At 39.6% G+C, this 17,730-nt stretch overlaps 2 protein-coding genes across 2 annotated transcripts; both read right to left on the reverse strand.

The window, feature by feature from the left end:
- Window positions 1-8,914: 8,914 nt before the first annotated feature.
- Window positions 8,915-12,247, reverse strand: LOC105042710 (retrovirus-related Pol polyprotein from transposon RE1). Its single transcript, XM_073256180.1, has 3 exons — window positions 12,081-12,247; window positions 9,339-9,947; window positions 8,915-9,152 (listed from the first exon to the last, which is right to left on the reverse strand). The coding sequence occupies exons 1-3, from the start codon at window positions 12,245-12,247 to the stop codon at window positions 8,915-8,917; spliced, it is 1,014 nt and encodes a 337-aa protein (XP_073112281.1).
- Window positions 12,248-13,786: 1,539 nt separating this feature from the next.
- On the reverse strand, window positions 13,787-16,022 carry LOC140857576 (L-type lectin-domain containing receptor kinase SIT2-like). Its single transcript, XM_073256784.1, has one exon. The coding sequence runs from the start codon at window positions 15,870-15,872 to the stop codon at window positions 13,872-13,874; it is 2,001 nt and encodes a 666-aa protein (XP_073112885.1). The 5' UTR covers window positions 15,873-16,022; the 3' UTR covers window positions 13,787-13,871.
- Window positions 16,023-17,730: the final 1,708 nt, after the last annotated feature.

The following is a 17,730-nucleotide window of genomic DNA, read 5'->3' on the forward strand; positions in this document are numbered from 1 at the left end:
CTCATGGAGGAGAAGAAGGAAGAGGGCGCAATCTGCACTTCCTTGGTTGGTTTTAACAAACAAGAAAGGATAAAATATTTCATTCTCTTATTGGTGGAGCAAAAGTAGAAAAGAAAGGTAGGCAGCTTTGGGATGGATTGGCTGATTTTTCTTGTTCTCCTTTTTTGAATGATGCTGACCAAAATTGAAAAAATATTTTGCAACTTTTGAATTTAAATGAATTCAAACTAGTGGCTAAATCAAGAAGTTTCATGTTGAGAATGGCAGATTGATCAAAATCATGACCTCTAGAATCTCTATGTTTTGGCTACTAAGAATGAGAGATTAGATTTTAGCTAGTTTGGGAAGGTAATTGAGCCTCTAATTTCTTTCTCGCTAGCTACCCAAAATGGCTAGCGAAGGATAGAATATTGGGTGGGGAAAAAGATTGGAAACATGGGAAGAAAGTCAACCCTCCCCATATTTCAACCACTACATCCTAACCCTCCAAAAGAAATTTCATCCTCAAAATTTATGATGTACTTGAGTTGTCAAAAAGTTGACGATATCTAAACCTCATCTCACTTTCAAGCTCCCAAGTGCCCTCTCTCTCCATGTGGTTGCTCTGTAGGACTTTCACATAAGATATGATATATCATCTCAAAACTTGATCATTTCTATCTATGATTCTAATAATTTGCTCCTCATAAGAGAAATCATCATTAAGCTACAGATATTCAAACCTTAGTAGATAACTAAGATCTGACATATACTTTCTCAACATCAAGACATGAAACATATTATGCACCCCTGCCAAAGCTGGTGGAAGAGCCAAATGATAGGTCACCTCTCCGACCTTATCTAAGATCTCGAAGGGCCCTACATATTTGGGATTTAAGTTATCTCAAACTCCAAACCTCATAGCGCCTTTGGTAGGAGATACTTTGAGAAATATATGATCTCTCCTTTGAAAAGTTAGTTCTTTTTTTCTATTATCAGCATAACTCCTTTGCCTATTTCGAGTAGTATGAAGCCTCTTCCAGATGAGCTGAATCTTATCTACTGTCTACTGAATAATCTTAAATCCTAATAGTTTTCTCTCTTCCACATCATCCCAATAAATCAAAGATCTATATTTTCGTCTACATAGGGCCTCAAATGGAGCGATCTAGATAATAGATTGATAGCTATTGTTGTAAGCAAACTTCATAAGAGGCAAGTGTTCATCACAAGAACCCTTCAAATCTAATACGCAAGCTCTCAATATATTCTCTAGAATTTGAATTATCCTTTCTGATTGCCCATTTGTTTGAGGATGGAAGGCTATGCTGAATTCCAGCTTAGTCCTCATGGCCTGATGCAAACTTTTTTCAGAATTTAGAGATGAATCTTGATCTCAATCAAATATTATAGATACAGGGGCACGATAGAGTCTCACAATCTTATCAATATATAGCTTAGCTAGCCTTTTGAGCAAGAAACCAACCCAAATAGGCAATAAATGTGCAGACTTCGTGAGTCAGTCCATGATCATCCAAACTGTATCATTACCTTTGGGAATCCTTGGTAGTCTTGATACAAAGTCCATAGCTATATGCTTCCATTTCCATACTAGAATAGGAAGAGACTGCAGGGTCTTGCCAGCCTTTGGTGCTCAGCTTTAACTTGCTAACATGTTGGACATTGGGCAATGTATTGAGTTATTTCTTTTTTCATTCCGCTCCATCAAAAATTCTCTCTCTAGTCTTTGCACTTTTTCATACCACTAGGATGCACTTTGTTGGCAAAGCTATGAGCCTCTTCTAAAATCTTCTATTTGAGTTCTGTGTTCTTTGGGATACACAGTCTATTACCAAATCTTAACGAGACATCCTCATGGATCCTAAACTCTAAATGGATACTATACTCAGCTCCTTCCTTGATTCTCACTATGTCCCAGTCTTCTCTCTAGGAGGCTTTAATCCTTTCGATTAAGGTGGGCTGGACTATAAGGGTCGCAAGCTAACATCTAGAGTTGTGTACCACAATTTCTAACCTCTCTAGTTCTTCTAACATAGACTTCTGTGAAGTAATCTAAGCTACTATATCATCCGAGGATTTTTTGCTTAGAGTATCTGCTACTACATTTACTTTTTCTGGATGGTAGCTAATGGTTAAGTCATAATCTTTTAATAGTTTCAGCCATCTTCTCTATCTCAAATTTAGCTCTTTTTGGGTGAAAATATACTTGAGGGTCTTATGGTCAGTGAAGACCACACATGGTTTCCCATACAAGTAATGCCTCCATATTTTTAAAGCAAAGACTACTACTGCTAGCTCCAAGTCATAGGTCAGATAATTTTGCTTATATGATTTCAACTATCTTGAGATATAAGCTACAACCTTCCCATTTTTGCTCCTTTTTGAGTTAGTTTTGCTAGAGGCACTACAATGCAGGAGAAATTTTTAACAAATTTTATATAATATCTGGCTAGCCCCAAAAGACTACAGACCTCGACCACATTAGTTGGTCGGCTCCAATTTACAATGGCCTCCACCTTCTTTGGATCAACAGGAACACGCTTCTTAGAGATTATATGATCAAGGAAGGAGATACTTTCCAACCAGAACTCAAATTTCTTTAACTTTGCATATAGCTTTTGCTTTCTCAAGGCCTACAAGATTATCTTCAAGTGCTTTTCATTTTCTTCATGGCTCTTGGAGTACACCAAGATGTTATCAATAAACACTACCACACATTAGTTCAGAAAGGGTTTGAATACCCGATCCATGTATACTGCTAGGGTATTCGTGAGTCCAAATGGTAGCACTAGGAACTCATAGTACCCATATCTAGTTTAGAAGGTAGTCTTGGGCACATCATCAGCTCTAATTTTTAATTGATGATATCCAATTCGAAGGTCAATCTTGAAGAAGACTTGAGCACCTTAAACTTGATTAAAGAGATCATCAATCCTCGATAGAACATATCGATTCCGGACTATCACTTTGTTTAGCTTTCTAAAATCTATGCATAATTGTATACTATCATCCTTTTTCTTAACAAAGAGTATAAGGGCACTCCATGGGGAGGCACTGGCTTAATGAAGCCCTTACCTAATAGTTCTTGGAGTTGCTCCTTTAATTCTTTCAATTCAGCTGGGGCTATTTGGTAAGGAGCCTTAGAGATAGATCCTGTACGAGGTCAATGGAGAACTCTACTTCTCTATCTAAAGGCAATCCTGGAAGATCATCCGAGAAAATATCAGAAAATTCTCTTACAATGAAAATTCCTCCAATCTGAGCTCTTCAGATTGAGTATCGATCATAGTGGCTAGATACCCTATGCACCCCTTCCTCAGCATCCGAGAAGCTTGTATGAATGATATAACTCAAAGAGAAGCACCTACTCTACTATCAAAGAAGCTGAACTCTTCTTGTCTAGGAATTTGAAAAGTCACTCTCTCCTCAAAGCAATCCACCAAGGCATGATGGGTTGCTAGCCAATCCATTTCTAGAATTATATCAAATCCTTTCATATTCAAGACCATTAGGTTTGGTAAGAGATCATATCCTTCGGTGCCCACTGCAAAAGGCTTGCAGACTATGCTAACTGTAATAATTCCTTTATTTGGAGTAGAGACACTTAGCTCAATTTCTAAAAGTATAGGGACAATACTTTTTTCTAACAAACTCAGAAGAAGCAAAAGAGTGGATTGCCCTGAGGTTAAGCAAGGTACAAGCATAGGTGGTAGATATCCTAGCAATATCAATCACAATTAAAAGGAGAGTAACTTTTATTAATCTATGCGGTCCTTTCATATCCCAACATTCTACCTCCTCTCACTACCTAGTCTATGCCCTAAGAATCTAAAGTCTAGGCTCTTATACCACAAAATCTGTCACACCCCATCTCACTAGCACAAGCGAGCATAAGATAGATGACTGCATATTCTATAGAATTTTATCCGTAAAGCATGCAATGCCTAAAAATTTACTTAGTACCAGTGCAAGTAAACTAAAATACTTAAAATCTTTGATCAGATAAATAAGTTTGACATTATTTTCAAATCCAAATCAGTTTAATTCTATAATATTTATTTTTGGATCAAAGAAAATACTTCAAAGTCCTAATCCTTATACTCACAGACCACAATCCCAGCCACACAAGATGTTGGCGTCTAAAAATAATAATAAAATTGGGGTGACCAAAAAGCCTCGTAAGTCATCACTATCATTATTCGATATGCATTATATGCATAAATCTTAGGATTGTAATTCAAGATTGTTAAATTATAATTTAAGAGTGCTAAGCGATATGAAGTATACATGTATTCAAAATCCTCAACATATCTGAATAATAGAAGAAAAAAATATAACTTTCAATTATTATACTTAATTATTCAAACTCTCTCTCTCCTAGTCTTTTTGACTATAGCCATGATCGATCCATGGCAAGATCCAAAAAAATCTAGATCCTGACTATAACATGCTACTCATTAGCATGTATTAGTGATTGCTCCAATAGAGCCCCAAAAAAAAACTAGCTCTGAAATCATATGAAAATATGCCCACGGTAGCACGTACTAGTGATCACCCCACTGGCATGGTCCAAAAGAAAACTAACTCCTGATTACAACATACTATCAACCAACATATACCAGTGATCACCCCATATTGGAGGAAAACTAGATCTAAAACCATGTGATGATAGTTAGACTAGAAAGGATACATCACAATTAATAAATTTAATAACATTTCAAAATAGTAAAAGATGATAGTTCATACTTGATCCAGTTATTCAAAGTCACTTATACAAAGCATATATAATATAATTTAAACTATATATAGATATTATTCATTATTAAGTTAAATTAACATCTTTCTATCAAGTCATGCAAAGAGAACCAGTTCATACATACATACATACATATACATACACACACACACACACTCACGCACATATATATACATATATATATGTATGTGTGTATGTATGTATGTATGTAGGTGTGTATGTATGTCGGTGTGTGTGTGTGTGTACACACACATACATACATACATACATACATATATATATATATATATATATATATATATATATATATATATATATATATATATATATATATATATATATATGTATGTATGTATGTATGTATGTATGTATGTATGTATGTATGTATGTATGTGTGTGTGTGTGTGTATAATGTATGTATGTGTGTATGTGTATGTGTGTGTGTACACACACACACACACACACATACACACATACATACATACATACATACATACATACATACATATATAGATACACACATATATATAGATAGATACATACATATATATAGATACATACATATATATACATACATACATACATATATAGAGATACATACATATATAGATAGATACATAAATACATACATACATACATATATATACACACACACATACATACATATATATAGATGCATACATATATGTATATATACATACATACATGCATGCATATACATACATACATACATACATACATACATACATATATATATATATATATATATATATATAAAATTAGGTAGAGGAACTTACCTTAGCTTGCAAGACAAAATTATCACCAAGGCATATTATGCACCTAGGTAATTGTAGTCAAAGATTAGGTTTACATCTAAAGTACATAAATTATTATTTAAAACTCGAGCATTTGAAGGATCCTCAAAATTATGGGGCCCACTCAAAATTGATCATATAAAAAAAAGTTCTACATCAAGGATAAGACTCTAGATCCATTTCACTAGCGGCCAGGATTTTGGTACACATCCCAAATCTAATTCAGTCCTCCTAATATCATCTATTTCTAATCTAGGAAACATGAAAAGAGTTATAATTGCCTTAATCGTGAGATCAATTCTCAGAACTCGATGCGAGTCCCGGATCTAGTGCTCCATGCTCATCTTGATCTACAAGATTGTTATATTGGATTAGAGAAAAAGATAAGATAGTCGTCGGTCCTATACAAACCATCCAAGTATGAGGGAATCTGTGAGAGACAAAATAAGAAAGAGAGAGATAGGAAAGGCATCTACAAGGAGGAGGGAAAAAGAGAAAAAAGTAGAGGAGAGGATAAACAATCAGGGTAGTGCAGCCTGATGGCGATAGGGTTGTAGCCTCTTTGAGCAGCGGTGCTCTGATTGCATGCATAGAGGAAGATGGAGAAAAAATAATAAAAAGATAGCATACTTAGTGGTCTTGGTGATGGCCTTCTTCACAAAGGAAATAATGGGAAGATAAGGGAGAATTTACTAGCAGGTGGTGGACATAGCAAACTTCGTTCAAAGGTGATAGCTTCCGACAGAGTTGCAGCGATTAAGCTCAAAATCAAGGGAGGATAGAGGAAGGAGGGATATTGATGTTAACAAGATGGCAGCTATGGGAGATGAGGGAGGAGAGAAAGAAGGTGAAGAGAGAGATGGTTTGATAGAGAAATAATAGGTAGAGAATTTATAATGGTGTTGGGGCATCATTCTCATCCTCTCATGGAGGAGAAGAAGGAAGGAAGAGGGCACAATCCACCCTTCCTTGCATTGGTTGGTTGTGGCGAATAAGTAAGGGTAAAATATTCCATTCCTTTATTGGCCAAGCAAAAGTAGAAAAGAAAGGTAGGTAGCTTTGAGATGGATTAGTTGATTTTTTTTTTTTTAGATGACGCTGACCAAAATTTAAAAAATATTTTGCAATTTTTGAATTTAAATGAATTCAATTTGTTAGCTAAATCAATAAGTTTTTTGGTGATAATAGTAGATTGATTAAAATAATGACCTCTAGAATCTCTATGTATTGGCTACTAAGAATGAGAGATTAGATTTCAGCTAGTTTGGAAAGGTAACTGAGCTCCCAATCTCTCTCTCACTAGCTGCCCAAAATGGCCGGCCAAGGATGGAAAGTTGGGTGGGGGAAAAGATTGGAAACATGGGAAGAAAGTCAACCCTCTCCATATCTCGGCCATTACACTTGGAGTGAAAAAGTCTTACGAAAACTGTAAACCTAATTCAGGTTTAGGTACTTTATCTACTCTCCCTCGTGGAAGTGTGTAACCTCAGAGAACACAAGGATCTTTATGTGTCTTCATCCTAGAACAAAATTCACACTAATGGGTATGATGGCATGGGAATGTTGGGCTGTTTCTTGAGGGTTCTCCCTCTACAATTCCCCTGAGGAAATAGTGAATCATCTTTTCCTTAGCCGCCCCTTCTTAAGATCCCTTTAGAGGACTAATAAATGTAAAAAACGGGATCAAAGGGTGAATGCCATCGATGCTCTCTCTTTGGATGAAGTAAACGCAGAAGAGAATTCCTAATGAACTTGGCTAGCTTGGATAAGATATTATTGCAATTTTTTGGTGCATTTGGAAGAAGAGGAACTGGCATACATTCCTCAAGATTTCATGTGCGAAGGTGTTCTGTCCAAAGATGGCCCAACTGATGGAAGGGGAAAAAAAAAAAAGGAAAAAGAGGAGGAATAGAATTGCCGCTGGTATCACCAGACTGGCAAACACTCTAGTACGCTCCCGTGGATATGGATGGACTTGTTTTAATGGTTGCGTCTCACTCGATCTTAGAGTCCATCTCTTATAGAAGCACTTCAAGTTTTGGATTCCATAACTAGAGGAAATTTGCGACAACTGCATTCCATCTCTTCTCCAACAGATAGATTAGTTCTACAACGGAGAGGTTTCTTTCTAACTCAAGTATATTATTGCAATGGAGTAATGAGATACTCCGTTTATTTGGATTTCATGGCCACAACGGTCAATACAAATTCTTTACCTATTGGAAAATTCTGGTTAACATGAAACGGATTCACAATTCTAAACAAGTATTAATCTTTTGATTCTACAGCAGTGGTTTCTTTCTTTCTTCTCTTCTGATATCCCTCAGATTGTATTTCTTTCTTCAAGAAATCAATTAGGTAGACATCTAGTCTTCCTCTTCCCTCGACAACTCCAGAAACAATAAGCAGCAAAAAGAAACAAAAAAGATAAAGGGGTTCGAGACAGTAAGACTAATACTGTTGGACTAGGAGTGCGAGCGGCTCATTTTCCAATTTTCTCAATTCTATCCCAGGTGTCCACTTTATGTTCATTTAAATAAAAGATTAAGGGCATGCATCAGAGCAATTTGTGGAATCTAAATAAGTATCTATATTTGAATTATCTCATGTATCTAGATACAGTTGCAGAGCATACTTATATATGCCACACGAGCAAATTCCTATCTAACTCAACGTTCAATTTTTTGTTTATCCACCCGATTTTTTTTTCCAGTGTACTGCATGACATTTATTACTACTATTTTAATTTCAAACTGCAGCAACAACCAAACTTCAACCCACACTTCAACATGTTGAATGTAGAGAGAAAGGAGAAGGATTTATTTTCTATATTGTATGGGGTGGAGTAGTCCTTATTATATACAATAATCTTTTTTTTTTTTACAAGAAAACATCACAGCCCATCGCCACTTTTATCATCCCTAATTAGAGTAGCTAATTAGGGAAATACAACCTACTTTCCAGCACTCTCTTTCAAGATGGAGCAAAGATATCATGGAGTCCCTCCCATCTTGTTACAGATAAATATAGAAACTGGAGTGCTAAGCCCTTTCGTATAAATATCAGTTAGCTGTTCAGAGAATTTGATAAAAGAAAGACAGATAACATGCTGATGTAGCTTTTCTTTAATAAAATATTGATCAACCTCAATATGCTTTGTCCGATCATACTGAACAGGATTATTAGCAATATTAATGGCTGCTTTATTGTCACAGAAGAGAGACATAGGAGAAGACAGAAAAAGATGCAACTTAATTAGGAGTTATTTTAACCATATAACTTCACAGACCCCTTGAGCTAAGGCCCAATATTTAGTCTTTGCACTGGAATGAGCAATTACATCCTACTTCTTGCTGCACCATGTCACAAGATTACCATCCAAAAAGGTATAATAACCTGAGGTGGACTTTCTATTATCCAGAGCTTCAGCCCAGTCAGCATCAGTATACCCCTCGATCTTAAGGTGTCCATGATGAGAAAACAGAAGACTATATTCAGGACACCTTTTAAGATAACGCACAATCTGATAGGCAGCTTTCTGATGTCTCTCACGAAGATCGTGCATATACTGACTTACGATACTAACAGCAAAAGTAATGTCAGAACGAGTATGAGAAAGGTAAATCAGTCATCCCACTAGACGCCGATATCTCTTTCGATCAATTGGAGTACCATCATCTATCATGAGATGATAGTTCTGCTCGATGGGAGTAGCTGCAGGTCTACAACCCAACATGCCTATTTCTGTCAGTAAGTCGAGTACATACTTTCGCTGAGAAAAAAAAATGCCATGAGATGATCTAGCAACTTCAATCCCAAGGAAGTATCTCAAAGGATCAAGATTCTTGACTTCAAATGACTGAGCTAAATGAATCTTTAGACGATCAATCTCTGGAAGATCATCACTCGTTAGAATTATGTCATCAACGTACACTATTAAAACTGCAACATTCCCACTGTTATGTTGAAAAAATATAGTATAATCAGCATTACTTTGCTGATAACCCATTTCTAGTACTGTATGTCGGAACTGATCAAACCAAGTCTGAGGTGACTGTTTCAAGCCATAAAATGAGCGATGCAGCTGACACACCTTTCCAGCAGTTGCAGCACTAGAGAAACCTGGAGGAATTTTCATGTATACCTTCTCCTGAAGATCTCCATGTAAAAAGGCATTCTTAACATCTAATTGAGAAAGACTCCAGCTAAGATTAGTAGCACGAGAAATAAGGATCCTCATAGAGTTGATCTTCGCAACTGGAGCAAAGGTTTTATCATAGTCTATTCTGTATGTCTGAGTATAATCTTTTACTACCAATTGTACTTTATAGTGATCAACAGTCCTCTTTGGAGTTTGTTTTACTATAAAAACCCATCTGCAACCAGCAGTTTATTTTCCAGTAGGTAATAAAATAAGTTTCCATGTATTATTCTTGGCCAAGGCCTTTATCTCCTCAAGCATTGCCTCCTTCCATTTTGGATCTGCCATAGCATCCTTCCAGTGTGAGAGAACAGAGATAGAAGCCAGAGATACAATAAAAGATCAATATGAAGGTGAAAGAGACTCATAGGAAATAAAATTAGCAATATCATGACAGTAACGAGGAGGAATAATATGTGGACAAGAAGCTTTTCTATGAGTAATAGGAAGATGTAAATCAGTTAAAGAAATGTTACCGTCATTATTATTGGGGGAGGAAGATATCGAAGCTGACTCTGAAGGAGACTATTGGGTAGTAGGAGAATGCATACCAGGCTCTATAACAAGCTCTGTAACATGTAGAGAAGACTGCTGCTCCTCCTGTTGATTAGAATTACTATCTGCAAAATTACTATCTAATTGCTCCTGTTCTCCAGACTCCTACTCCTTAGACTCCCCCTCATGATCGATGAAATCAGATGAAACATCGGGAGAGAAGAAAAAGTTAGATATAATAGTAGGTTGATTGGTGGGCACATCTACGGGGTCACTACTAAAGAATGCCTTAGACTCTCGAAATGTCACATCCATATTGACCAACATACATCACTCAGAAGGGTAATAGCATTTGTATCTCTTCTGAGTGGCAGAATAGCCAACAAAAATATATTTAAGAGCTTGGGGATCTAGTTTACTAATTATAGATCGATGATCTCGGACAAAGCACACACACTCAAATACCCAAGAAGGTATAACAAAAGAAGATACTCTTTGTAGACACTCAAGTGACGTGTGATAGTCTAAAACTCGAAGAGGCATCCAGTTAATAAGATAGGCTGCCTCACCCCAAAGGAACTTAGGAACCCTCATAGTGAAGGATAAAGACTAAGCTACTTCCAATAAGTATCGATTTTTATGTTCAGCAACACCCTTCTGAGCAGACGTATTGACACATGTAGTTTGATGGACAATCCCATGAGCAGCTAAATACTCACAGAACTTCCTATTCATGTATTCAGTGCCATTATTAGATCTCAGAGTTTTGATTGTGGCATTAAACTGAGTATTTACAAACTTATGAAATTTTTTGAAGCACCTGAGAACCTCATCCTTTGTCTTTAGTAGATAAACCCAGATCACTCTACTATGACAGACAATAAATATAACAAAGTATCGATGTTCAGAAAGAAAAATAGTACTACACGGCCCCCACACATCAGAGTGAATAACATCAAAGATCTTAATATTTCGAGTGTCAGAAATAGGATAAATAGTTTGTGTGTGTTTAGCAAACTCACATGCATCACAAACCAATTTATGCTTGTCATAGATATTATATAAACTATAAAAGAGTCTTGCTAACACAAAGAAAGAAAGATGACCAAGCCTACGATATTGTAACTGGAGTTCATGCACAGCATTTTTGGAAGAAGATACAACCAAGCCAACTTCCAGATTATCTTTCTGTCCTCGTCCGGTCAGATAATAAAGTTTGTCATGCATTCTATCATACCCAATCATCTCCCCTGTTGTCAGCTCCTGAAGAACACAATAGGTGGAAAAAAATATTACTTTGTAATTTAAAATAGCTGTAATGGAGCTTATAGAGAGGAGATTAGTGAGAAAACTAGGAACATATAAAATTGAGGACAATGTCATCGTCGGTGTACAATTAACAGAACCTTTTTCTGACACACTTTATCCTGATCAGAGCAAGGTGAATATGACGTGAATGACTTGGATTGTCCTGTCATGTGACTAGTAGCTCCTGAGTCTAGGATCCAATATTGAGAAGTATCTAAGGTAGTAAGTGCACTACTACTATCAGAAGTATAAGAACTAATTTGTACAAAATGGGAATAAAAAATAAAAGAAAGACTGAAAGAATTAGTAAACAAACCCATAGCAGATGAAGAGGTATTGCTAGAAGAAGTGTTCAGCCTGGCTAGAATGTGACGTAGGGTTTGCAGTTCCTCCATAGACAAAAAACCCCAGCATCAGTAGATGGAGTAGCAGAAACAGATGAAACCATGATAGATAGAGGAGCTGAAACAAATGAAGTAGCATCATGGATCTCAAAAAAATTGACCTGACCACGATCGATTGCTCCTCCAAAGTGCCCACCTTCTCGCCGACCTCCTCTACCACGACTCTGGCCAGATGAAGGATGACCATGTAACTATCAGCATGTATTACAGATGTGCTCCGATTTGTTGCAATAGAAGCATATCCGTATATCTCGATCACCTCTACCATGCGGTTGTGATTGTGGCTGAGCGACCATCATAGAACGGGCTGTATCAGCAAAGGAGGCAATCATCACACGTCGATGAGTTTCCTCACTTAGAATTAATGAGAAGATCTGATTGAGAAAAGGCAGATCAGAACTTCGATTCAAAATTTGAACTCTAATTGGGTCGAATTCTTTATTGAGGCTGGCAAGGAAATCAAAGATTCGCTCTTCATTTATAAATTTTTTGAACTCAGCAGCATTGTTAGCACAACTGACCTTGAAGGGGCGATAAAAATCCTGCTCTAACTATAAATGTTAAAGTTCTGCCATATAAGCGATGATAGAAAGTTCACCCTGCCTGAGTGCATGCATCTTACGTTTGAGCTTAAAAGCTTGGGTTGTGTTATCCTGCTGAAAATAAGTTTGGGCAGCAGCCTCCCAAATTTCTTGAGCAGTTTTAAAGAACGACATGCCCTGAGCAACTGAGGGTACTATGGAGTTGATTAGCCAGGCCATCACAAGTGAGTTCTCTGACTCCTATTGCACAAAAGTGGTGTCCCCTTTGGTGGCTGCAGTTTAGCCCTGATGAGAAAATCCTCCAAACCATGGGCTTTGATGAACAGCCATACATTTCTGGCCCATAAAAAATAAGCGAGGGGTTTGTCCAGTCTAGCAGAACTGATCTGAAAAGGAGAATTATCCATCTCAGATCGAGAGGTAGCGGCACAAGTCACCACCTCACTTATTACCTTCTCTAACTCCTCCTTAGTGAAACCGTCTGACATCTTCAAATAAGCTCAAAAGAAAAGATCACTGAATGATATTCATCTTTTTTTTATTTTTTTTATTTTTTTTTTCTTTTTTTTGAAAAGAAAAATAACTAAGGGCTGACCTGTCCCTTTTCACAGGCGAATTCCATGGGCATAGTCGCACGGGGTGCAAGAGGGGACAGCGAAGGGATGGGGCGGCGGCAGGGGAGGAGGTGGTGCCAAATATGGTATGGATAGAGAGTGCGGCACGGACAGCGGTGACAGATCACGCTGGAGTTGGAGAAGGAGAAGGGAGGGGGGTTTGGTGGCACGGATAGCGGTGGGAGATCAGGAGTAGGGGATCAGGACGGTGGCGGGTGCCAATGGTGGCAACGGCGTTCTGCAACGAAATGGGGCCGGTGATGGAATGGATAGTGATGGGAGATTGGGAAGGCAAGAGGTGGGAGGAGCAATGTTGGGCGGTGGCCGATCTGTGATAAAATGGGGCCAAGCACAAGGGAAGAGTGGCGGTGGCGATGGGGAATGAGGTGGGGCGATGGCAAAGGAAGGAGGTTGTGATGAGGGAAGAAGAGAGATTAGGAACGGAAAAAAAATTCATAGATCAGAACTTGGGAGGTCTGATACCATGTTGAATGTGGAGAGAAAGGAGAAGGATTTATTTTCTATATTGTATGGGGTGGAGTAGTCCCCATAATATACAATAACCTTTTCTTTTACAAGAAAATATTACAGCCCATCGCCATCTTTATCATCCTTAATTAGAGTAGCTAATTAGGGAAATACAACCTACTGTCCAACAAATAAAAAAGCATTCGTACCATTCACAACATGAAGCTAGGTATACTTTAAACATTATTTTTACAAACATTTACCACTATCAACGGCCGGTCAAGAGAGCAGATTCCATTGTTGATGCTGAGCAGGCAAACAACGAACTATTTGACATGCGAATATCATTGAAGCCTTCATTCCCCATAGCTGAAATCTCGGCATTCCAACCATCTTCAGACATCTCAGGAAGGGGAGCATCGCGTTCCAGTATTCGCATCACCAGAGGCATAGGAGGCCTAGAACTGGAGTTAGGTTGTGAGCAAAGAAGGCCAAGCTTTAGCACCATCTCCATCTCTTCGACAATATATTCATTCCCCAAGTTTGGATCCGTTGCCTCCAAAATAGTCCCTGCCTTCCAGCACTCCAGAACTTTGTCTACCAACACTACGTCTTCTTCTGATGCTCTTATCTCTATTGGCCTTCTTCCAGAAGCCACCTCAAGCAAAAATCCACCAAAGGCAAACACATCTGTGCTTGTAGTTGCCTTGCCAGTCTTGGTGAGCTCTGGTGCGAGGTAACCCAGAGTCCCAACTACATGTGTAGTCTGGGGATCGGTTCCGTGATCATATAGTCTTGCCAGGCCAAAATCACCCAGTCTTCCATTCATCTGATCATCTAGCAAGATGTTGCTAGCCTTGATGTCTCTGTGAACAACCACCTTCTCCCATCCTTCATGCAAATAATAAACCGCGGAAGCTACACCTTTGATTATTTGGAATCTTTGTTCCCAAGTGAGCATCAACTTAGGTTGGTTAAATAGGTACTTGTCCAAACTAGCATTGGGCATGAATTCATAGACCAGTAAGAGCTCCCTTTTTCTCCTGCAATAACCAAGGAGCTGTACCAAGTTCCGGTGACGCAAGCGGCCGATGCTAACAATCTCTGCAATGAACTCTCTCATTCCTTGTCTTGATTCATGCGAAACCTGCTTAACTGCAACTGGGATGTTAGTGTCTGGCAACGCACCTTTGTAGACCCTACCAAAACCTCCAGCTCCCAAGAGATGTTGGTCTCTGAAGCCCTTGGTGGCCAAGAATAGGTCCTTGTAGCAGAACCTCTGGGGTCCATATTCTAGCTCCCACTCTTCAAACACCTCTCTGAATTTAATCCTCCTCTTCACAAAAAAGATTGTGCCAGTTATGATTATCAACAACAAAACTATTGCCAGGATTATCAGCAACCCAATCTTCCAAGACTCTAAGGTCGATTTAGACCCTATGCGAGGGAGGGATGGAAGACGTGAGAGATCAAGTGCTTGAGCCTTTCCATTCAACTTAAAGCTCCAGCCCAGAACGTAATGAGATGTTATAAATGGTCCTACTGCAGAAGAAAATCCGACATGCATATAGTCTGAGATCCAAGAAGAGAGATTCACATTTGAAGACAAGCATGGAACAGCCGGTTTGGCTACATCAGTAGGTGCTAACGTTACATTAAGCTGTCCATCCAAGTGATTATATTCTATCCAAGCCTGTATTGGTTTGCCACTCACAAGGCTCAGGTTCTGGAACACACCTCCATTGTCATTAGTGAAATAAGTTGCATGCTTGGATCTAATAGACTTTGGACTGTTAACATCAATTCCAACATGATTATCGTCAATATCATTGAATTCAGGGTTCATGTTTGTATCGAGCTCAATGGCCACAATTTGGTTTCCAGAGTATGAATTGCTTGAATTGAAGAGTCCCAGGAATTGACTTGGTAAGGCATAAGACAGATTTGCCGATTGCGCAAGGACGAAGGCAATTCCTTGGCCAAACAAGTCTTGGTACTTGGGGACCATTGCAAAGATGAAGGAAGTTGAGAAGGAGAGAGCTTTACCAGTTGTTGAGTTCTTAAAGCGGAGTGGAGTTGGGAGAAAGGCGTGGCCCTTGGCTGGCTGTCTAGTGTCAGTGAGAATTAGAAGGCCATTGGATGCGATCTCTGCAATGCCATCCAGATTCAGTTTGGCAGCACCGAATCCATTATAAGTAAAATCATCATCTTGTGCTGATGCCGTAGTGAGTGCGAGGATGAGAAAGAAGAACATGTTCTTTGGAAACATGGCTTGGTTCTAACTTTTACTCGCCTTCTACAATATGACAGATTCCTCTGGTTTCTCATGCCTGCCACTTTATGTATCATTAAAAATGCTTGGAAAGTGAGGAGAAGAACAGAAAGTAGAGTGAAAGGCACATGCGATGACTAGAAGTCTTTGCTTGCAATATAGTTGGCCACATCCATGATGATGCAAACTATGCAGCAACACTACATTTCACCATTTCATTCCTCGTCTGACATGTTGCTGATATAATAGCCAAGCAAAGTAACTTGCACTAATTCCCTCCTGCCACGTTGGATGCAAAATGGGGCAATGGTGCAGCATAGCATTGTTCATGATATAGTCATCCTTTAATGATGCTGGACCCTCCATTCTTGCATCTCTAGATGTGGATCACTAGTTTAAAGATATTATGTCTTCCCCTCTGGTGAGGGGACAAGAAGAGAGCCTAGCTAGGCATGCTTTGAATTTTTCTCTTTTCTCTTTCTCCCTCGCAGCTGTCGTCTCTACCATACGTCACACAATTCTGATTTGTGTGTCCATAGATGTTTGCTTCTCTTTCACGCAGATGGCAAAAAAAAAAAAAAGTTCAAATAAAGAGGAAAAAACATATTTGTTATTTTTATGAGAGCAACAGTAAGAAGAAGTCAATTAACTCTTAAGTGCTTGAGTTTTGTCTGTGGAATTCTAACTGTTACACTCCACCCAAGGCAACACAACGAAAGCTGATTAGGAAAATTCTTTCTCAGGATATAGCTCTGAGCTGTGACCGAAAATGACAATGATGCATCTACTATTATCAAGAGTGCACATATAGTATTTGTGTTAGGATTTGACACCTCGAGATTCAGCCCACATTGAGCCCATAGCGAGGTTCGCGGCGAAAAATGGAGTCCAACGAGACCAAGATCACCTGAAACGGAGCTCGGATGGAGGAGATACGAGCTTTTGAAGTCGGCACGAGATTCGAGGCGGTGGAGGACCACCGGCGACCGGCGGCGGGCGGCAGCGGCATACGGGACGCGCGACCCAGGCCTTTGCGGGGCGCGTGACCCACGTGGGCGAGCGGCCCAACCGGGCACGCGGCCCAGGCGGGCGCATGGCCCAGCCGAGCGCGCGGCCCAGGCTGGCGCGCGGCCCAGCCCCACGCGGGCCCACGTGCAGGCGCGGCCTGCTGGCCCTTTGCCCCGATCCACCGTGGACCGGGCGGTCCACGGCTGGACCTGTGGACCGCGTGGGCATTTTCCATGCGTTTCTCACGGTCCACGGCACTATTTCGTGGACCGGAGTGCGATCTGAGGGCATGGGTGGCTCCCGATCTTGATCCGACGGTCCAGGGGTTATTTGGCTTTGTTTAGGACTCCTAATCCTTTTCTAATCAAGTTTTTAACCCGGGCCTGTGCATGAAATAGAGGGGGTGGTGGTTCGGATTTTCGCACCGTACGAAGACCGTACGGAACTCAAGAGAAGAGAGAGGCGGAAGCGCTGAGGGACAAGGAGCAAGAGGCTTCTGGACAGCGGTCGCCAGGCACTTCAGGGGTTCAGGGGGTCTTCCAAGAGAGAGAGAGCTTTTGTGAGAAAAACTTCTAGTGAGAGAGAATTGGGTGTACAAGGGTTGAGGGTGAGGTCTCCTTTTGTAAAATTTCTTTTTCATAGTGAAGTTTGCATGCCCCGTGGAGGCGAGCCCTTTTGTGGCTGATCCACGTATTTTGATTGTTTTTCTTTTGTTTTGTTTCTTCTTTCTTCCTACTGCATCGCGTGGTACTGAAAAGATCTTGGGAGGTGGTGTCCTGACCAGACATCCACCCAACAAGTAGAATCAGAGCAAGGCGGTACAAGGATGCAGATTACAGCGGTGGTG

The sequence above is a fragment of the Elaeis guineensis genome, chromosome 4, assembly GCF_000442705.2.
Source record: "Elaeis guineensis isolate ETL-2024a chromosome 4, EG11, whole genome shotgun sequence".
Lineage (NCBI taxonomy): Eukaryota > Viridiplantae > Streptophyta > Magnoliopsida > Arecales > Arecaceae > Elaeis > Elaeis guineensis.